The 23,578-nt window shown below is 41.8% G+C and overlaps 1 protein-coding gene across 2 annotated transcripts; it reads left to right on the forward strand.

Moving 5' to 3' along the window:
* Positions 1–2,896: 2,896 nt before the first annotated feature.
* On the forward strand, positions 2,897–13,118 carry LOC109470899 (IgGFc-binding protein-like). 2 transcript variants are annotated; one of them, XM_019770000.1, is made up of 16 exons: positions 2,899–3,042; positions 3,150–3,226; positions 5,597–5,766; positions 6,310–6,407; positions 6,787–6,926; positions 7,087–7,220; positions 7,779–8,012; positions 8,427–8,548; positions 8,692–8,841; positions 9,374–9,538; positions 9,971–10,167; positions 10,463–10,593; positions 11,071–11,226; positions 11,586–11,642; positions 11,762–11,954; positions 12,504–13,118. In XM_019770000.1, the coding sequence occupies exons 1-16, from the start codon at positions 3,029–3,031 to the stop codon at positions 12,506–12,508; spliced, it is 2,043 nt and encodes a 680-aa protein (XP_019625559.1). In that variant the 5' UTR covers positions 2,899–3,028; the 3' UTR covers positions 12,509–13,118. The 2 variants fall into 2 exon arrangements, 1 of the variants encoding a protein (XP_019625559.1); XR_002140286.1 differs by lacking the exons at positions 11,762–11,954; positions 12,504–13,118 and having other exon boundaries at positions 2,897–3,042; positions 10,509–10,593.
* The last annotated feature ends 10,460 nt before the right edge of the window (positions 13,119–23,578 follow it).

A 23,578-nucleotide genomic window follows, 5' to 3' on the forward strand; every position in this document is an offset into this window, starting at 1 on the left:
CCGGACAACTTTTAAAGCTACAACTAAGGTTACAAAATTACTAATTTTAAAGTCAAATATCTCCATATCCGTATGATATATGACAAAAGTAAAAGCACCATAATGTAGAGAAGAACATGCCCTTTGCAATGATATATAAAACTTTGCTGTTGGTAAAGAAATAAAATTCTAGAAATGTGGAATTTTCCCACAATTTGCCAGTATTTATAATACTATGTTCGTAGATACATATACATTAGTCCCTGCCACACATTCAGAAACTTGAATTTAGAAGTTTTGAAGCTTCTCTGAGTGTTTGCTCATCTCAGGGCGGGTAGTATGAAATTCTAAGGGTAACCTAGAGATAAAAGTGAGACTACTTGCAAAGAAAAACGCAACCCCTTATCCTCAGGGGTAGTATACTAGTATCAGAGTATACTTGTATCTGTCAGAGTACACTTGTATCAGAACCCCCCTCCCCCTGCCCTGAGATGACCTATAAAATCCATACTTCATCTGTCCATACTCATCTGTCCATACATAAAAATCCATACTTCAAATATCTGATGCTGTTTACATGAACGAGCCTGCGTGCGTCTGTGTGTTTGTGCGTCTGTGTGTGTGCGTCAGTGCGTGTGTGCCTCTGTAGCTCTCCCAAACACGGGGCCTCCATTTATCGTCCTATCCGTGGGACGCCCCTAACCGAAGCTACGTACTCATTTACAACTGAGTGAAGTGAGGAAAATCGTGTAAAGTGACATCGGGCAGGATTCGAACCCGAGACCTCTTGAGTCTGAGCCGAGCACTATAACGTTACGCCACACGACCCCACTAAAACGTTCCCCAACTATGGTTAGGTATAGGGTGTGTAGCGTCAGCGAGCAGAATTGATTGATACCACCTATGGTACGATTTATCGTCCTCTATTTGTGGTCAATTTTTCAGGCAAAGTTGGTACCTGTTGATGTTCTACTTGCCGTAGATTGCATACAGTACATGTATGAAAGTACTATTATGTACATTCAGCACATTCTACCACCCACCAGAGGAAGTATCAGTGGCCGTCAGACTCGTTCCTCTCACAAACTGAACCCTCTGTACGGCCGCACGGGACGCTATACGAACAGTGCACTACCGTACATGGTCGAACTTTTGAATCAGTGAGACATTATAGTGTATATTATTATGGTGCCATTTCTATTTCATGTCGACAATTTCGTATGGATATGCTGTAATGGTTTTTACTTGTCGCAGTAACAATCTTTTAACTTAAATTCTGTACATAACATTTTAAATCCGTTTATTATATGTAAATATGAGCTTTATCTCAGGGGTAGTATACTAGTATCAGAGTATACTTGTATCTGTCAGAGTACACTAGTATCAGAACCCCCCTCCCCCTGCCCTGAGATGACCTATAAAATCCATACTTCATATGTCCATACTGCAGCCATAAAAATCCATACTTCAAATATCTGATGCTGTTTACATGAACGAGCTTGCGTGCGTCTGTATGTTTGTGCGTCTGTGCGTCAGTGTGTGTGTGTGTGCGTCTGTTCGTGTGTGCGTCTATGTGTGTGCGCGCGTCAGTGTGTGTTTAGACATAGGCTTAACCATTATATGGAAATGTTCTAAAATATGGGTTTTATCGCTGTTCGATTGTCTTTTTTTGGTAATTTATTGATATAATCAGGTTGCTATTCATTTTTTAACAGAGTGAAATATGCAAGCTGTCATTTGTATGTAACAACTATATATGTAGAATCTAGAAACTACAGAAAGAAGGTGACTATGTTGTAGTAGATTAGCTAGCTAGGTAGGCAGTTCAGCACCCATGGTAGTCTGCACTCATAAACTTACCTGTAGTAGTACGTACCTGAGTGCCTTTTTGTCTGTTATGTACTTCTGGTGTTGTCAGGATTCCTCAGAATCTGTATGACCCAGATTCAAGTGATTCTGTGGATTATATTCCAATGTTGTAGAAGAAATGTATTTTAATCGCCCTTTATACATTTATTACCATTGTAATTAGTATTATCAAGATACATGTACTAACAATTCTCTAGGTAGGGTACTACTATATATAAAGGCCAGAATGGCTAGCAGGACAAGGGCTACTATATCATCATTTCTTAAGACAGCGACGGTTCTTTTGCAGTGCTAGGTATAGAAAATGTACGATACTGACACGAGAAACGCGGCAGGCCATATACCAGAAGAGGATAACGTCCCTTGTGGGCGGTACTAGTGTGTTACTGACAACAAACGAGACATTTGGCTGATTCAAGGACGGTTGTCGGAACCTTAACTCACCTTACCTATCCCTTTGTAATTTACCCACAACATCGGAGACCTGGAAACCTTGGGTAACGCTAAGTTTTGGGTGTTTTATTAACCTTTTATTGGGATTTCTACTGAATTCTGTCGGCCCATGTTAGGTACCGTACCTAGCATACCCCCCAAAAAGCCGACAAAGTCCCTAGAAAACTTTTTTAAAAGCACAAAACAGCCCTAACCCTTGCATGCAGAGTCGGCCTGTCCGTTTGCTATGTTATCGACTCATGTGAACACAGCATTGATTGTTTTTTTAAATTAGACACGTATCAGCCTGGGACAAGGCGCACCATGTAGTAATAAAGTGGAGGGAGTTCCTTTATCATTGAAGAATAGAGACTGACGAGGAGGGTCTTGGTTCCTATTTCAATTGCCATGTGTCAATGCAGACTCGTCTTAAACTTGCGTGGGCAGTACCTGAGAACTCATTTCTTCAGTCACGTCAATTTCGCCACGTCTGATGAAATGGCCTGTAGCTGGACGATGCTGATTGGTGAAGGAATGGTGTCGTCATGTTTCCGAAATACGTACATTGAACCAACGGGAACGTGCCTGCTTTACACCGATAAAACGGGCTGTACAAGACACGCTGGCACATTTCGACGCCGTCTGTCCACCACTTCAAGTCGAGTCCTCCAACTAAGATTGAGGCGCCCCGAGACTGACTTTGGTACAGATCATCTTCCAACTGCCCACTTCTATCCGACGTTTTTGAATGCACGCGAGCAAGTAAGTGATGTTACTACTCACCCAAAGTTTACTTCACTGTCTGCTTTTGGACATTTTCTAGAGTCCGTACTACATTTTACGTGTCATGCATTTGTCCCGTTCTACAGCGGCAGAGTCATGTTGTGGACTGTGTTGGTTTCAACTCTCCTACTGACCATCTCAACCGGCGGAGCAGAAGCTCAAGGTAGGTGTCGGTACTTTTAATTCTGATTGATAGCATAACATGGTTCATATTACCCCTATTCCAACTGTACAAACCGCCAAATGAGCCGCCTGAACATCAAACATGAGAGCCACAAGTTCCTCCAAAACTACAAACTGATGAAAGACACGGGTAGAACCACCAAATGAGTCGCATGACAAACTAAAGGGGGAGCCACAAGTCTGTCTACCAAATGAACCACCTGTAAAACTGAAGAGCGCGACAAGTCGGTCCTGGCAAACTGAAGAGAGCCACAAGTCGGTCCTGGCAAACTGGAGAGAGCCACAAGTCGGGCCTGGCAAACTGAAGAGAGCCACAAGTCGGTCCTGGCAAACTGAAGAGAGCCACAAGTCGGGCCTGGCAAACTGAAGAGAGTCACAAGTCGGTTCTGACAAACTGAAGAGAGCCACAAGTCGGGCCTGGCCAACTGAAGAGAGCCACAAGTCGAGCCACCAGACGAGCTGTACGGCAGACTTAAAGAGAGCCACATATCTGACCCCCAAACGATCCTGACAAACTGAAGAGAGTCACAAGTCCGTCCATCAAGGGGCTTGAGAAACGGCGGTACCGTACAGTTTTGCGCAATTGTTACGGTGGTCAGTTAGGGTTGTCTGTCAGTGTCCCACCGATAGGAATTTTTTTATGGAATACCGTGTCTGAGGAGAGCCACACCTCGGGCATATGAAATAACGTATGATATGATATGATATGATATGATATGATATGATATGATAGGATATGATAGGATATGATATGATATGATATGATATAGAGTATATCGAAATAGAGTGCGGTCTTTCGTGTCACTGGTTTTAAATCCGTTGGCCGCTCCTTACTGGGTCAGCTGAGTTGCGCTGAACGGCAGCCGAACCAGAACCTGTTGCGTTCTTCGTGCACAAGGATATTACCCACATGTAGATACGGTCGTTATGATGTATGGTTATAGTGGGATCTAGATCAAAAGGTAGGGCATCATATCCATGTACAGCTCTTTTAAAATAAAGATTTATTTTACTAAACTGGACGCCCTATAGAAGAGGACATCAAAGCTAACGATAGATTTTACAACGGAGCCAAACGTTCGACCTGACTGATTCATGGAATCCAAACTTGATAAATATACTCTGGTTATGACTGATTCTCTTAATACATGAAATCAAATACGAAGTGTTGACGCATTTCGTATGGTACCATCTGGATTGAATGGTGAATTAAGGACTTGAGTTAGGATTTCGTTTTTTTTTTTAACATTCCGTTATTTTCCCATTATTTTTTATTTGTGTTTTGTCTTCTTTATTTCTTCTTTTCCTAATTGTTTCTGGAGAGAGACACAATTGCTGTTCTGCATGGCTAAAATGTACCGTCCCTATCCGCGTTGTCACTGGGTATATATGGTATTGATTGTTCATGTCCGGGCTGCCTAACCTCCGGCTAACTTATCTAGACCCATGCCAGTTACTGCACTTTCCTGTGGCGCGCTGGGCGGGTATAGGGATTCTCCGGGCACCTCTGTCCACTGCTATGGCTTTCACGTCGTTCCAGCCGATTCCCATTTTCTCGTTCGTCGTCAGGTATTTCGTGGCCTTCCCCTTTTTCCTTTGCACCCTTCTACATGTGGCTGCCAGGCCAAATATGTTTCGGGGTGTCTGCTTAATTGTAATATCCTCCATTCTGAGGTCATGCCCCGGTAGTTTAGCGTAGTAGACGCTATTCGACAACAATGGTCCTTGGCGGGTTGTTCGAAAAGAGAATTTCTTCGTTGGTTACCCTGTCTCCCCATGCCACACGTATCCTAGTGTTGTCGTTCCACATACTAGTACTGCCAAATTAACCGTCTGCCATGTACTGCACATGTATATATTTGCTTTACAAATTCGATGATGAGCAGTAATAGTAGTGGTAAAGGCGCACCCATGGTGCACACCGAAAATAATTACCGAAACTTTGTGAAATCTTCCCGTCAGGCAAACGGTTCCTGCCATTTGAAGCTGCCGATGCCATTTGGTAGGACGTCAAACTTAAATTGTTTTAGGATGCGACGTCTGCCCTGATAATTTCGTGGTGTACGGGGTGAGGGTTCGAATCCGAGCGCGAGCTTGTGCTCTTTTTCCCCCAATATATATCTTTTACTATTTTTCACAACGGTGCTTTATATTTGCAATGAAAATGTTTGTTCTTTTCATAAATTTCATATATGATTAATTTTTTTCTTGCCCCTCAGAAAAGTCAACAGGCTCGGATATGGCACAATCATTAACAGATTTCACATCGACCATTTCAAATCACAACAACTGTTTACAGACAGAAACGCGCGGCGTCGTCCATGCTAACATGGTAATTTTCTGTTTTCAGGCGTCCGAGACAACAGAGGCACTGAATTCATCCTGACATTTACGGAAAACTTTCAGAGGGACAGAAATCCACCCCGGCTGTTCATCACCACCCAGTCTGCCACGACCGACGTCACCATCACACTCCCTGCTACCGGCTACACCACCACGGTCACGGCGACCAATGGACAGGCTAGTCTCTTTTCTACAGAAACTCCCATGGCCATTGTTCCGACGAACTCTCACTTCTTCTTCTACTATTGAGTTTTTTTTCGCACAACCAGGTTTTCCTCTAGCTGACAGAACTACTCTTTCCAAATACATTTCCAAGCCGGAGCTCGGCTGGGCAGTTTGCGGGAACGAAACGTGTGATATAAAAGACAACAAAACACACAAAACGTTTCAAGAATATGAATAGATTATGCTTATTACTGTATTTTCCAAAAGGCAATTATAAACATAATGTATTCAAATGTGACGTGAGCAAAGGTTGTTGGAAGGTCAGAAGTGGTTGGAAGTCGGTATCGGCCCCTACGTAATTAAGTCACAGCCTCTTACAACTTCAAAAGACTATATTGTCACTGTGACTGACCCTTACGGGAACGATTGTGGGACAAATGACGTGATGACTTGTCTTTGTTACTGATATACTTTATACTTTATATTATCATTAATAATGTTCTGAGTTACTTATTTCGACCAACATTATTAGCATTATTGTCCGGTGTTTAACAGGTGACAGACGTGGCCCTGGACCGTACAGCCGTGGAGCTTCGCGGCAGCCAAAAAAGCGACAAGGCCATCCACGTCACGTCAGATGAAGAGATCGTGATGTACGTTTTTTTTCTTCTAGAAAATCACTTTAAACGATACACAGGTTTAAAAGATAAATGTGAGATGACAAATATCACAAACAGGTGAGCACGAATACGGTCACGGGCGGCCACATTGGAACTGAAACGATTCAGAAATGTTTCGATACAGAAATTTCTTGCTTACAGCAAAATTTGGAGCTCACATCAAAATTTGTTGCTTCTTTTATATCATAAGAGAATAAATGACTTCCACGTAGCAACATGAAACAGTAGAACAGAATGCAATTGTTTTCTTATCAAAATGCTTAGAATGTACAGTTTACAGCATGAAGGAAAGCCAAAGATGATCGTAAGTGAAGAGCGGTAATGAAAGACTGTTTCGCATTGACACCCACAGTTACGGAGTGTTTGCTGAACTTGCCTCTTCCGACGCCTACCTGGCCCTCCCGACAGACGTGTTGGGGACCGAGTACTTCGCCGCCTGTGCGACGGTCCGACGCTCGTGGGCCGAAGAGGGCTTTACGGACTTGCCAAGCGGTAAGAATTTTACTTCATTTTTACCTTTCGCCAAGATGTCTTCATAGCTGAGTGTGTGTGTGTGTGTCACTAAGAAGTTTCACTCAACAATCTACCATTGCTTTCGATTTTCCCTGTGGTGCTTTCTCGTCATCTTTTGTGTCCTTGATCTTTATTGCAGAGTTTGGGGTCGTCGGCGTCTACGACGGTACAACTGTCACCATCAACCCTACCCAAGCCGTGACGTTCGGCGGGAGCAGCTACCCCGCGGGTCAGGACTTCACGGTCAGCCTGGACCGGTTTGAAACGCTTCAGGTAAGAATACCCCACTGCTGTTCCATTCGAGTTGGACATAGGATGAGGACTTCGGTTTCTCGTAGCCTCCACCACTCTTTCCTATAGGAATACGGATCTTATAGCATTTGGCAAAAGCAGAGTAAAATGAGCCAGGCGAGTCAGTCCGCGGAACGTTGATTCTTTCCCTTCCTTACTGCAACCCCAAGGCAGCCAAACTCCCCTGACAAATATTCTTCCCATACATACATTGTAGCTGGCGTATTCATCTGGTGGAGATATATATAATAGGTTTCTTTCCTCTCCCAGCACACGCTACCGTTATTTCTATACCGGTTTTCATGTATAATGTTGTAGATAATCGTATGTATGATTATGATGTGTTCTGCAGCTCAGAGTTGCTGAAACAGCCTCAGAATGCAATCAGCATTTCTTCATTCCATTCCAGCGAAGAGTAGCACAACTAGTTTTCTTGATGGATCTTATATTTTCCATTCCAATTTGCTTTTGAGTCTGTTTTCAGGGCACGTCGTAGTGCCTTAGGTTACTAGTAAAAGATAAAATTAACTGTCCCTGCAGGTACAATCGACCGAAGACCTGACCGGGTCCAGGATCACATCCAGCCATCCGGTGTCCGTGCTGAGCGGAAACCTGTTCACCGTGGTAGGGAACAATCAGCAAGGGTCTGGCGACCACATTGTGGAGATGATCCCACCCGTGGACACCTGGGGAAAGGAGTTCGTCACCGCCCCGCTGGCAAAAAGGACCGCTGGCGACATCTTCCGCATTGTGGCCGCCAGAGACAACACACAGGTAGGCTCCATCAGGCTGGACCAACAGGTTAGGAGTTCGAAGGAGATCACCATATGCATTTGTCTACAAGGTCTACAACCAGGAGTTCTCAAACCGAGTCTCAAGCGCTGGAAAAATCAACTCTAGGTCCATTAAGATACAGTTTACAAACAGCAGATGATAACTTCAGACAGAGGGCGCTTCTGGCCTCCGTGAAGCACTAAGGCAGGTACAATGTAGGCAGGCAGGGTCTAAACTGGTTATCCTTACTCAACAAAGAAATGTCTATGATCTGTCTCTCAATAGACCGATCAAAGTCAGTACGGAATGCGTAGAAAAGGACAATTGAAAAGGTATAATTCAGCCTAAAGGTTTGGATTCAGAGTCTAAAAAGTCAAGTACCTTGTCACTAATGCTTTTATGCTTATTCTAAAGGTCACTGTTACCGGTCGAACTCCGAGGAATCTAAACGCAGGGGAATTCTGGGAATTTGAGGCTGATTCAAACGAGTACTTGCACGTGACCTCCGACGAACCAGTACTGTTGGCGCAATACAGGTGTGAGCAGGCGGACATTTTGTCATGCCAGTTGTTAATCTATTCCTTGTTTGGCGTGAAACTCCTGCACCATTCTTGGGGGGGGGGGGGGTACGGGCTCTGAATAATCTATTTGAATTGTGGCTTCTGTTGCTTCTGTGTAGTAAAACAGCATCTGCCGACAACACGGACACCGACCCGTTCCTCCTGATCATCCCTCCTGTGGCCCAGTTTGAGGCAGATTACACATTTTCAACGATCGACCTCCTCGTAACCGGCACCTCAACCACGCATCACGTGAATCTGGTCATTCAGTAAGCTGTCGTCTTTTTCTTTGTCTTTCTGTGGCGCGCGTGTTTATGTGTTAAACTTTGTTTCTGTGTTTGGGTGTGTGTATGTGTGTGCGCGTGCGTCTGTGTGTGTTTTTAGCGTGCGTAGTCCAGTGGTTAGTGACCCTGCAACGGGACCGAGAGGTTGGAAGTTCGAGTCCTGGCTGTTGTCACGCTCACCCAACAATCGGCAACATACATGTTACTGAAAAGTGGCGCAGTCCTTAGGACTGTGGTCTACTGTTCTTTGTGCAGTTGAAAAGAGCTGGGGGAAGCGGGTTCCCGGTACAATGAACCTGTAAATATTGTAGACGGCGCGTCTATCTTCTCTGTCACAAGATATTAAGAATAGCTCTTCAGTGAGGTGAGACTGGATTGAGGTCACTTTCCTTCCTGTTACCTGGTAGTTCCATAGAACTGTTAAAGTTTGGCATAAGTGGCCATCTGATGTTCTACCGAGGATACATCAATCAATATTCCAGAAGGAGACTGGTGACTGACATCCTTCTGTTCACAGGTCGGCTGACATAGCTGGTCTCTTATTTGATGGACAACCGTTGCCAGGCAGCACCGTTTGGCATCCCGTGCCGGGGACTAACTACGAGGCCACTGACCTGACTATCTCGGCAGGCACCCATACAGCAAGTCACGCTTCCCCCATCGCAACCTTCGGTCTCTTCAGGTGGGATCTTAGACTAGTGATCATTGGTTCGAATGTTTTGCCAGGCTTGGAAAATGTTGGTACTAACTGATGACAAAATCACATAAGGAGAATGGAGCTTGATGGGCACAGCTTGCGGCACCCTGAGCTGGTGGTTAGTGAGCTTGCCCTGTGTTATGACCTTCCAAGCTTCCAAGGATTATTTATAACATCCACACATCACAAAGTCCATTGACTCAGGCCATGCAGGTACATGGGTACCGAGTATCAGACCTCGGAAGCCAGGGTCCCTATGTCTGGGAAGGGGCACACCTGAATAATAGTTGATAGTGTGGGCTGGGCTTCATCTTTTTTTACTTTTTTTTAAAGGCAAGCAGTTATCATATGGCCTGACGATTACTACCTGGAAGGTCTACAGCCCTGTTTTACATGTCATCTTTATCGTCTCCCTAGCTATGGCTACACACTTCTGGAGGCGTATGGCTACCCAGGCGGCCTCCGGCTGGCCCAGATCTCCGCACCCTGCACCACCACCCAGACCGTCACAAATGACCGTGTGGACAACGACTGCGACGGGCGAGTGGACGAAGAGCTGCTGGACGGCATCGACAATGACGGCGACGGACTGATCGACGAAGACCTCGCCAGTGGTGAGTGTCATCTAAAAAAGATCAAGGTAGTCCCATAGCAGACTTAGCGGCCCTTTTGAGGCAGTAGCTTTGTGAAGTGCCTCAATTACCTGGGACAGCGTCTTAGCCAGGCTCCTGACCTTCTCATCTCTTGCCAGCCTGCCTGGCTCGGAAGTTTTGTTGTTGTTCAACAGCGAACACAGGTCAGGTAGATGCGTATCAAATCGTTGGGTGGGTGGAACTGCACTGTGTTAACTTTGTATGTACTACGTTTATGTTTGAAATACATCTGAACATTTCTTGTCATGAACTGCAGTTTGCGGCGCCACCGATGTTGTTTTTGTAATTGACCGATCTTCTAGCATTGGGATGTCCAACTTCAACCTCGCCAAGGAGTTTGTCGCAGAGGCCCTCCAATGCTTCAACGACCGCGGTGTGCAAGTCGGGGTGAGTGCCGATTATAAATATCAAAGTTTATGGCAAATTATTTTGTATTACACAACATAGACTGCGGATTGCGGCTAGGGGATTAAGTGTAAGTTCACTGTTCAGAGTGGAGTGCGAATTAACGTGGACAGCACCAGCACACTCTGACATGCTGGAGTTGTCATTACAATAATGTTGGGCATCAAAGAGAAGAAGAATACATAAACATAAGACTACAAAACACTGGGGTGGACACTCTAGCAAATCACTTATTTCAGTCAAAAAAGAATACAAATCATTAACAAATAATAAAACAGCAAATGGGTGTTCCAGAATACAATGTACATAACAGGTAAAACTGGATGAATGTGTAAAATTAAATGATTTTTGGAGGCATTAGTCAGGTGTAAACCATTTTGTGTCTACAAAGTAATTTTCAGTCGCAGTCAAAATATGTCTATTGGTAATTCTCAACTCAACTCAATCCCCGTGACACAGATTGGTTATATCCTGTATGACTGCGTGCCTGAGAAGATCATTTCTCTGGGGACGTACACATCTGACAACGCTGTCCTGCCTGGCATCATCCTGAACCAGATGCAGTATGGAGGCCGTAAACGAACCTACCTGGCTATCCGTTACATGAAGGACACAGTAAGACCACTGCTTCACAAAACTCTGGAATCGTATCCAATCAGCATGATAACAATTACGGACTCTGAAGTGCTTTCAAATTGTTGAATACAAACTTTATGTTCTAGGTGGTACTCCTTCTCCTGTTGCTGCTCTTTATTGCAAGTGATGTGTTATGTGATGATAAAGATTTATAATGATTAAAAATAATTCGCATGGACTATTTCTATTGGTGAGTACATTTTGTACATACATCACTGGCCTTTCTGGAGCCATTGGTGAAATTAGTCAATAACATGTAGATTCGTAGGTATTGAAATGTTACAGTAGACAAGTGTATGAAGTGTAGATTTAATCATGGTTTTGTTTTGTTTTTTTAGTCCGATTTCCGCAACGGGGCTGCTCGCGCTGCTGTCATCCTGACAAACGGAGTACAGGTACGCAAATTATTATTTATTCAGGAGAAGCCCAAATCAGGCTGCAGACCGCTTTTCACTGAGCTCATGAGGAAGGGGTAACTCATGCTAACACAAGCTATTTGCTATGATCTTGGTAGACCACAGGTGACCAGGTAGCTGAGGCTGACTTGGCGAGGACCGCGGGGATTGAGCTGTACTCCGTGGCTATTGGAAGGAGCAATTTCGTGGACAGCATTGCGCTTGACGACATCGCCGGGAGTGCCACCAATGTGTTCGACACCAGCGACCCCTGCGCACTCGCTAACCGCATCCTGGATGACCTGTCCTGCAGTAAGTATATCCAGTAAAACACTGGGGTCTATTTTAACCAAAACCGACGGTGCTTTAAGCTCACATATTCAGAACCTATTAAAAAAGGAATCCATCCTGACCAGGAAGTTTGTGAGCAGTCTGACCAGAGAAAGTCCACGCCTACCATACAAATCTAATTTTGAGTTAAATTGGAGTCAAAATTGACAGTCCCCTGAACCACGTATCAAGAATACACCTGGACCACATTGACCACCTGCCTGCAGGGTGAAAAGCACTAAAATGTGGCATAGATGATGATGATGATGAAATTTTGTGTAAAACTATAATCTCTAACACTGTGATGCATGGGCGATCATTTTGAGCAGAAAGTTTAATTACTGTGACAGTCTTTCTTTCCTCATAAGAAACCTGATCTTCCTGAACATCCCATTTTCAGAATTTCACTGTTGACAGGCAATGAACGGAATATATTAAGTTACTTCCGCGTGATGTATTTGATGAAATGAAACTAATCACCAGTACGGCTTTCTAATACTCACGCATGCTGTCTTTCTTTCTTTCTGACAGCCTAAGACCAAAGTGAGAAACACAACTCACCAATGACAGTCTGACAAATGCAAGGCTCACTCGGACGCTTCATTTTGGTCAGGGGGGGAGGAAGGGCTAATGTAGTTTTTTAAAAAAAGGTAATGATTACTACGGATGACACTAAGGCCATTAGGTTGACAAGATTTAGGCTTATTTGTCAAGTGCCAACAGCCTTAAACAAGTTCTATTTTGAGGATTGAAGCAAAATTCATTGTAAGAAATACACGTGTAACCCCCTGGTTTACCATTGCTTAACAAGTCATATTTATTTACTATCCAACATTTTCAAATCAAAAGCTTATAAGTTCCATTGTATCTGGACACCTAGAAGGGTGACTTGTATGAAAAAAACATGAAATTGGAGTTATTTTTGGGCTCATTGAATTTGTCAGGATCACTAAAGGCCTGGCTTTTACTCAGTAAGAAGAATGACATTCGCTTTGCCTGCAAATTAAAGGTCAGACATATTTACTTCAGCATAATTTGTAGACTAAATTGAGGTCAAAAAGGTTTAGTGTGCTGCACGAAAAGTCTAGAAAAAAAACCCCAGAGTGTAGATGACTTTGAACCCCCATCACTGTTAATTACAAAAAACGGAGAGAACTTACTAATAGTTCCTCAGGACAATTTGCGTATTATCTACCCAATTTTTGGCTTCCACATTCTCTCTTTGTGATGATGTGCAATGCTATTATTAAACAATCAAACAACATTATTGATCAAACAATGTTAGCATTTCAGGAAGAATCCCATTTTCCTGGTATCAACAGATGAAACAACCCATGGCCCACGTTATTAAGAAGTGACCCATATTTGGTAATTATAATAAAACAAACCACGATTAGCCGCTTATTAACCCTTTTTGACTTCCCTGCTAGACTATATGGTTATAAACCATTAAGATTCAGAGTCAAGCAAGTAAATTTTATGGATGGCATCCTCCGCAGAGTCTAAATAGGGCAAAAAAACAAGGTTCCTACATTTTCAAATTTTGACATCATAAACCTTGTTAAACAAGAAATAATACATGCAACGCTACCTATATTGTGCTACGTATATTGCCAACTATAAAAGTTTCCAATCATTGTACAAATGGTTTTGATTCGGTGAACATGACATAATTATACAATTTTGTAAAAGGAATGAAATGCATCCCTGCATAAAAGTAAAAGACAAACAATAGATCAGAGCCATGTCTCCTCTCTTCATATTTATCTGCCATTCACACTTCGGCATGGCAACAGACATCTTTGCCCATTGTCAGCATGTTGATCACTTTCAGAGAGCAACAAAATTTCTTTCTTTCACCTCCAAAATATGGTGAAATGCACGCGCTGATGTCATTAATAAAAAATTACTTGTTGTGGCCCTATATTAAGGACAGAGTTCATTATTCAAGAATGTCTTTTTTGCTTCTACGCTACTGGTGAGGCAACGCTTAGCAGGGCATTGATGGTGCTGCTGCATAATCCTATTTAACGCTTGTTAGCTAAAACATCTAGAAGCACTGTAGTGATGAACCAAGGTAACCTAGAAACTTAAAACCTTAAGGACCAGAGTAATTCAAGACACGTTGATAAGTAAGATAAAGAACCTATCACATCCTTTTAACTTTCCCATGATCTTTTTTGGAATTATCATATTACCACCAAAGGTATCAAGAAATAAATCATAATGGAAATGCCTTTTTCTAAGATCAAAACTGTTTTAGAACATAAAGGAATTGAAATCCCTTTTAATCCCTATTATTCCCTTTTATTCATTCGGTACACCAGTACAACAGCTTGAATTATTCTTAACCTTGACCTTATGATATACCGCGTTGACTATGTAAAGAGATCATTGCGAATTATGATTTTATTTTGCTTTTAAGTAATGCATTAGAAGCCCATACACTGCAAAAGGTCTGTGCTAGTGGTAATTACTTTAATAGGTAATATCTCAATAAAGTAGCAGTAAATACACATGTATAATCCGCCTTCAAAAATCTATCCACCAGTTACTTACATGTTCAGTTTAAGCAACATCACTGATGATAAAATGTAATGCCTTAAAGTTATATTTTATCTGTATAATCACAAATGACGAAACACCAGAAGTGTGATGTAGTGATTACACACTGTTCGTACATATACACAGTGATAAGTTTATGCCTCCATTATGACTCCATTAAAAACCTTGAGAGAACGTTGACAGAAACCTGAACCAAGAGAAACCCTGGGCACCTAGAGACCAGTCTAGCGAGACAATAGACATTAAACAAAGACAACAACAACATCCATTATTCAATATGTTATGGAAGATGCAAAACTGTAAAACTTCGACAGGGTTTAAAGAAAAAAAGAAAGAAAATATAATCATTCACCACAGACCTTGGCAAAATGTAGAGCAAATTGCAAGCTTGAGGTGGCCAATAAATGGTGATGGAAAAGCCAAGATCTTTGTCTTTGTTTTCTTTATGAATAAGTCAATGGTTTTGTCAGCATATGAGATAGCTGGTGTGTGATAATTGATATTGCCAGGATAAAAAAAGGATTACAACTATTATTTAAAACTTTACTTTAGCTTTAAGATACTTTCAAATGGCAGTTGCCATGACTTTCTTCAGCTCTGACAGGGTCGTCACTGATCTGTAAGTTATTAAGGTCACAGGTAACCTGAATGAATAATGGAGGTTATTATGTTTACCTTCGCATATTAAAGGGAAACGTAACATCAAAACAACCTGTATCAGTGATGAACAAGACTGGCAATAAAAAAATCATTGAGGCAGTAATCACACAAAACATCACCATCATCACACATTAAGACTTATAAAAAAAAACGAAAAAAAAACGACCAGCATTATGTAGTTACATTAGGCTTGCCGTGCCCAATATAAGGGAAGCCTCCGCGTGCTATCCCCAAAGTGTTAGCTATCGTCTTCACAAAGCAACATCTAAAGGAGCCCGTATCAGCTATATATGTTTGAGCCAATCATTCTTTATACATGGTAATTGCATTGGCGGAATTTTTAGAATATTTCCAACTTGACCGCAGTACTATGCCAAAGGCTCCACCCCTAAGGAGTCGCCAAAAAGTCTATGGTGAAATGGAAAATTAAGTGGAATAAAGAGACTTAATGTGATTTTCTAAGTTAAAAGTAGTCATTTCACAGGTACCCAGGTTAACACATTTCTATCCTATAATCCACTCAATAAAATTAGTTGCATTGCATGATGTTATGGTTATTCAGAGTTGCCTGGGGATGTTTTTCCATCACACTAATAATACTATCATTTCATATCATTAGGTGTGTCCTGAGGGTCGGCTGTCCGATCTGGGAGAAACCTATAATGAGGACTCAGCAAACCAGTTGACTTTAAGACGCAGAAGGAAATGAAGACAGCAAAGCAGTGAGAGAAGACAGTGGGCACAATTGTGAGTATAGTTTATTTGTTCAGCAACACACACATGCCTACATTTCTAAGCCTGGGTGGCATCCGATTTGTAATGGCTACTTTGCAAATTGGATGGCATCCAGGCTAATACATTTCTATCCTATAATCCACTCATCCAGTCACTTAAAGCTTGCATTGCTTCTAATTACACGGTATGTCACACTTTTCTAGACTCCTTTTTATATCTTAAAACAATCAGTCCCACGAAAGAGGTTACAGTATCTCCAGTATAACCGCCTTGGCCCTGCAATTGTCATTTGAGATACAGCACGTCATACTTTTTGCAATGCTTTGGACCTTTAAAGACAACATTTAGCTACAATTTAACTGTCATATACTTGCATGTCGTGTGATATGATATGATATGCATTAGAGGCCAATTGCTGTTGTCAATACAGTGACTTTTGTTTCTCTGTCTTTAAGATGAGGACCCAGAGACCGGACTATGTGAATGAAGATGGGGAGGTGTGAGTATCATCATTGTGAACACAAGGCAACACTCCCACCTGCTTTCAAGTTCACATATTTGCATTTCTCTCTGAGGGTCTGGATGTCTTTTTCGTGAGAAGCCGTTCAGCCTTGTCGCAAAATGTAACTGGCCACTTCAATTCCACATTATTTGTTATCCTTAATTCATTGCAAAGCGTCACTTTGGACCCTTAATTTTCCTGCCAATAAAACTTGGGGGAATGGGACCCTTAATTATCCTAATTCCCCAAAGTTCAGTCACTTTGGACCTAGTGAATTGTGTAATTTTTTTGTTGCCAAAATTCTGCCAGTCAAAAAACACCTAGGATAATAGGGGACCCTCAAGTAGATAGTTAATTGGATTAAAGTTTTCCCGCCAAAAAACTCAGAGTATGTTAGTTACACTGTTCTCTGGACTTCTTCACACATGTAGTCACCACACTCTGCTTATCGAGTGCAGTTTTTCCACCACTTAGACTTAGGAATAATCTCCGGCTCTCCTGGTCAGTCAATTGCACTGGTATACTGATGTGTCGAAGCATCATTGTCTCTGAAAAGACATCCCCCGGGGAGTACACTTAGTGCATTGACCGACCAGGAGAGCAAGAAAATATTCTTAAGTCTAACGAAGTGGTGGAAAAACTGCACTCAATTAACCAGTGTTTGTGTAGCAGAGTGTGTTGACTACATGTGTGAAGAGGTCCAGAAAACAGTGTAACTAAGTTAAACATACTCTGAGTTGTGGAAGAAGTGTGGGAGGTGGGCAGGAAGAGTGGGGAGGGGGGCACAAGTTCAAGGTTAGAGTGCTCTATATACTAAGTTTTTTGGTGGGAAAACTTAATCCAATTAATTAACCAGGTATAGGTGTCCCAATTAATTATTTTTGGGTGGAAAACAAAGTTAAAAATTAAAGGAATCTGCATGGAATTAATGCGGCGGCTTTGTGGGAGAATTTAAGCATCAAAGCGACAATTTTTGGGCAGTTATTCAACTATACGATATGAAGGGGATAACAATGTGGCATTAAAGCAGACGGCATACTAAGTTTTTGGAGGGAGAATTATTATACTAAGTGTAAAGGTCCAAAGCAAAAATTTTGGGCAATTTGGCATTCAACTACACAAAGCGGAAAACAACGCATGCCAACCCTCAGAGTAGAGCGAAATCAGGGTGAGAGAAAGATATGTGGATTTGGGTGCACCTGGAGTGTTGTATCATGTTAAGAAAGAAAACATACTCACACTTCCCCATCTTTTTTCACACAGCTCTGCCGTAATGAATGTCTCTGACTCAGTGGTTCTTCCTCCTGCTTGTTCTGGTCTCCAAGGTCACATCTCGAGGACAGAGAAACAGAAGTCAGTGTATTGAAAACAGCGATTGGGCTTACAAGTTTATGACAAGAATTTAATGTAGATAAAACCATAAACCTCATTCAACTTGGTCGCAACATCAAGACCCTGATTTTGCTCAAAGAGAGCATAAAAAGTCACCAATTAAGCTCTTCTAATTTTTTACTAATCATATATATATATATACTGTTACTACATGTAACGTTACATGTAAATATCGTTATGGCTGAGAATACAAACTAAGGTTTTCTATGGTGGACTGTCTGCGTGTAAAAATTGCCTCCTACCTGTACTTACTTAGTAGGGATAGAAACTTTCCTGTGAATTCCAGTAAATTTTGTGTACTAAGGCCTAAAAAATAAACTTAAAGGGCTTTCCGAGCAAGCATTTATCTAACACGAAATATGGATTATTTTATGAATCTTTTCAAATGTGCAAAGAGGGGTGTTCCAAGGAGACAACCTGTCATCCATCATCTTTCTAACAGTGCTTCAGCCCATCCTTCAGCACCTCAAGGGACTAGAGCAACAACTCAGGTATTGCCTCAACGGCAAGCACTACATCACACCGCCTTTTGCAGATGGCTTTTGCCTTATAACAACTAACAAGAGACAACACCAGAAACTCATATACTCAACTATCCTCCAACACCAAGTCAATTAACCTATCGTTGAAACCATGCAAGTGTAAGTCCATGTCTATCGTGAGCGGCAAATCAACAGACATTAGCTTCACAATTGTAGGAGACCCTGTTAAAACAACGCACCGGTGAAAATTCCTAGGAGGCTACATAACTGTTACATTCTCGACCAGAACAAGAGACTTATGACATTTTGGCGAAAACAATGGAAACAACAATCGAAAACATATACAAATCAGCCATAAGAAACAAATACAAATGAGGGTATACATGGAGTACGCTTTCCCATCTTGGAGGTATATGTTGATGGTGCATGATCTGACAGATACACAGTTACAAAAGCTTGATGCTATCCACACACCGGCGCTCAAAACTTAGCTGAATATGCAACCCAGTGCTACAAATGCTATCCTGTATAACACCAGGGGTCTCAACTACAGAACCATATCAGACCTGTACCTTGAAGCCAACAGTCTAGCCTTAACATGCAGTAAGTCCACTCTCATAGCCGACAACAAGGTGAAACACGCTGTACAGGCCAAATTAGACCGCGAATCGCAGTGGACAAGGAAAATGCAGAAATGAGGTATTAAGACCTGACACACCATCCACCAACAAGCCACGCAGAAAGACTTGGAATGGCCTTCAGTAGGTAAGCACATCAAACACAGGTGGCTGACATGCTCCATGATGTGTGGAGTAAGGATCAAAAGAACCTGCTACAACTGCTTGAGGAGGAGAAGTGTGATCTTACGTGGCGGTCAACAATCTACAACTTGCCAAAAGGTATCTTAAGTTTCGCGGTGCACACCTCCATACACACCCTGCCTACATTCTGTAACCTGGCGACATGGGGAAAACGTAGCAGTGACAGATGCAAACTGTGCGGGAACCGGGAAACACTACACCACGTTCTGAACCACTACAGTGTCTCTCTCCAGCAAGGACGTTACACATTCCCACACAACCGCATACTGAAGCACATAATGGACAGCATACAGGAGGCCATTGACCCCTCACAGATCAACGCCTGAAGGGTGTTGATTAAAGAATTATCTTCCTTAGAATAATATTCTGTAAATACTCTAAAGGCTATATAAAACTGATATACAGCAACAAACATCATCTTCTCCACCTCAAAAGCATACCTCAGAATCACAGAACCACGCACCTATTGCCGAAACCTTGTTTACGCAAATTTGAACGCACCTAATTAATTATGCTCACATATTTTCCTCTCAGTACGGGCCATAAATTCACAGCTGAAATATTTCCAAGCTTTTAATGCTGTACAATGTTTAAGGAATATTTTTCGAAAAAGGAACTGGCAAAAATAATGATAAATTCCAGGAAGGCCCAGAGAATATAAAACCTTGTTTAGGGGCGTTTTTGGCGGGAACATTGCAATGTTCGAACTTCGAAAGCAGCTAATTATGCGCACGTGCGACAAATTTACAGGTGGTTTGGACACCTGGGGCACCACGTGGAGAGGAAAAATACAATATTTTACCACAATTTTTCCGACTGAAAAGTTACCTCATATTTTGTTTTTAATGCTACTGGACGTAGAAGAAGCACATAATGATTCTTGAATTAATAAAGACACAACGTACTTCACAAAATTGCATAAACTAAATGGCCACAAAACAGAGCAAAAATGGTCAAGCAACAAGTGTGCCTTTTCCAACATATCACATCAATATACGCCAAATGAAACTTTCTTGGGAGTAAGTTCAACGAGGTGCTTCTGTTATCTTACCTTGTAAAGTCGCCGTCTTTCTCACAACACGCAGTCCTTTCAACAGTCAGACGACCGCCGCCGCCGCCGCCGCCGGCCATAATTCTAGCCGTGTCCTCGGAAATTCACCAGCAAATTTTATGCGCTGCATTTTCTCCTTCGAACATCCAAAGGACGGCACAAATTTTCCTTATGAATATCCAGAAGGTTCCCCGAATATGTTTACGGAAACATTTTGAGAAAAAGAAACTGGAAATTTACCCCCAAAAGTTGACAAACTTCAGGAATTCGGACGCCCTAAACAGACAACCTTCCCGCGCCGCACGACAGAAACAGCAGACTGTACCACGTGTTTTTATGCTGGGGGTGCAAAACTGCCCACACAACTTATATCTTCGGACGGAGATTTTAATACAGATGACATAAATGCATAAATGATGTGAATAAAGAAAAAAGGTTAATTCTAAATTCATAATTGACAGGTCAAAAAATAGATTGTGTATAAATATTTTCATTCCTGGCGAGTCTGACACCCTTCATTGTCAAGTCAATTCCCTAGATCTCTCACACTCATGTCAATTCAGTACGTGTCAATGAGGGCCTCTAGCAATTTATGGTATTATTGCAGGTACCAGAGCCAATTCTTCCTGCAGTAATTTCAGTGGCTGCTAGAAGTCGCTTTTGATCCATGGCGCTATAGGTCATAAATTTGTATTCTTCATGGTGATTGGCTTCATTATGGTGATGTGTTAGCCTCCTGTGCAGGCTCCGCGGCGGCGGGGAAGAGTTTTTAACGCGTTATTTTAATATAGCCGACCATCCTACAACAAGCCGGGAGGGAAGGTTCCATTTCTCCCACAAGAGGAGGCTATAAATAAAGTAAGGTAAAGATGACAAGTTAAGACGGATTTTTCCCATGCACGGAGGTGTTTCAGACAATTATGTTCCCCCAGATAAGCAAGAGTTGTTCGAGCTGCCTTGACTGAGAAAAGGAACCGACTTATGTGACAAGAAGCGAAAAATTCCAGTCCAAAAATGCTATTACGAATTGGGGAGGGGTGACATTGCTTTCAGCACCAAGGACATGGATGCCATAAGTTTCAACCTGGCTTCCTGGCCATTACTACTGAATAACTCCACATATGAAGGAAACGAATGCATTTGTACACTCAAAACACACTCGTATCATATTCACGCGTCAGAAGTTTGCTAGCGCTCCTGCTGAATGCGTGTTTTCCTGCAATGATAACTTCAGCCGTTTGGTGGCGATTTTTTTGCACCATGTAGGATGCATATTTCTTGTCCAAGAAACCAGGGTTTCAAATACAGTTTTTAGCCTAGTTGTTCCGATATCCATACACACAACCTATGGAAATAACGCAACCAATCTATGATACGGCAATTCAAACTTATGACATATGTAATTAAGAGGAACATTGACAGATATTGTGTAAATTGTGCCCCAATTTGCATTATTATGAAAACATTCTATCACTCCGTACTGGTAAATGACAGGAGTTTCATACCTGAGGCATTTGGAAGTCAATTATGAATATCATTAAACACAACTTATTCCAATCCACTCATTTGCATAATTTAGAATAGCTTTCTTTGCTTAAAATAAGACTGTCATTGGGGGGAGTGACTGATCTAATTCATGCAAATGATCTTATTTGCAAAAAATGAATGCAATGAAACGTACGTCAATCTTTTAAAAAGGTTAACATTTTTGGGCAAAGGTACGAAACTGTGGAATTCTAGTTTGAATTTGTCGAGAATGTAGTACCACCATTATTCAACAGATGGCCCTTCTGCAATAACTACATGCAACTGACTTCCAAACCAGGTGTTGCTTTTCTGTGACTATGAATGAAGGTAGCTGGCAAGGGGATGTTTAGGAGTAGATGCTGCTATGGAAAAAAAACACAAGAATATTTCCTCCAGAAATCTTCAAATGGACTCACTTTATTGAAAACTTCAAAAACCTGTCATCACAGTGATAGGTGCCATGCGCAGTGTGTAATGAGACTGTGACGTTAAAGTTTTACCTACATACACATGGCCGACACTTACAGCTCCTTACAGACATGTACACTAAACAATACAGGCTAGAATTAAAGTATTAAGTCTACGGGGTTGACTTTTAAAAGTGAGCTAGTCACTTTCAGCAGTGTAATTCATTTCTGTGTATAACGTTATAACATTGTCTTGGAGTGTTAGGGGGGAAACAATGATACATGTGGGGCTTAAAAAGACTTCAATATTACACAAATAAAGGCTTATCGTAAGATATTTGACACAAAACAAGGTGGCATCTCTCCCTCTTATACCAAACTAGAATGTTTCCCCCTTCTTTGGTCCTGAATACGATGCCATACAACTGGAAAAAATCCTAATACACGAAGATCAAGCTCACTGCCTGGGACAAGAATGTATCTTTCATCTACTTTCTTCTTACTTGTAGTACACTGGTCCTGGGTGGTTAGTTGCATAAGATTGGGGTGTACATGTATGAACTGTACAAAATGTATACGCTGATATTACTTTTCATGTGTTTCTAGTTCTCTTACAAAAGATGCTTAGGGATTTTAGTATTTCATTGTAATAATAATAAGAAAAAGATACATTTGTACAAAGATTGTACTGCCAGATACACACAACGTCCTAAAACTAGTAACCAACAAAGTATATACTTATTAATGATGTGAGGTTTGTTACATGTATGGAGCAATTTCAGAGAAGTTATTGTCCATTTTCAAATGTTTCTCTCCAACATCAAAATAATATGTGAACGACTTGTTCTTGTTAGAGGGTTAGGTCTTGGTGAGAAATTGCTGACTTTCCTTTCACACTGCTGAAAATGGACTAGAAGTCAAAAACAGGTGAGAGAATTTCTTGTGTTGGATCGAAAGTTTTAACTTGTAAGTTGTAACTACCAACACAGATGAAATTTCATGATAGTATAATGACTATATGACAGAATCTCCTTGTTTTCCCAGACAGAGCTCAGGCTGATATTTCTGAGTCTACAAACGAGGACATCAACACGACATGCAAACTGAACATGCGGGCTGACATGCAAACTGAAAATGTTTCTCGTGCCTTAATTTATGACAGAATCTTGTTTTCGCAGACCGACATCTCTGAATCCACGTACAAAGACATAAACGCAATAGCTTGGCTGACATGTGTCAGTAGGGACACCTAACAGGTTAAGTTTGAACAACAGCTATTCATGACAGAATTTACCTGTTTACCCAGATGGAGCTCAGGTCGACATTTCAGAGTCCACCTACGAGGATATAAACATGATAGCAGGCGTGCGCATGTTACCCATTCACCTTCGACATCTACCCAAAGTTCATAGAGGCAGCCACTAAGTCTCTTTTACTCATTCACTCACTATGCGGTTTCCTGTC

The sequence above is a fragment of the Branchiostoma belcheri genome, unplaced genomic scaffold, assembly GCF_001625305.1.
Source record: "Branchiostoma belcheri isolate BF01 breed outbred unplaced genomic scaffold, Haploidv18h27 scaffold239, whole genome shotgun sequence".
Lineage (NCBI taxonomy): Eukaryota > Metazoa > Chordata > Leptocardii > Amphioxiformes > Branchiostomatidae > Branchiostoma > Branchiostoma belcheri.

Coding starts and splice junctions, on each gene's coding strand:
- LOC109470899 (XM_019770000.1), top strand. Junction 6,927..7,086: donor CTTTACGGACTTGCCAAGCG/GTAAGAATTTTA, acceptor TCTTTATTGCAG/AGTTTGGGGTCGTCGGCGTC. Junction 8,842..9,373: donor CACGTGAATCTGGTCATTCA/GTAAGCTGTCGT, acceptor TTCTGTTCACAG/GTCGGCTGACATAGCTGGTC.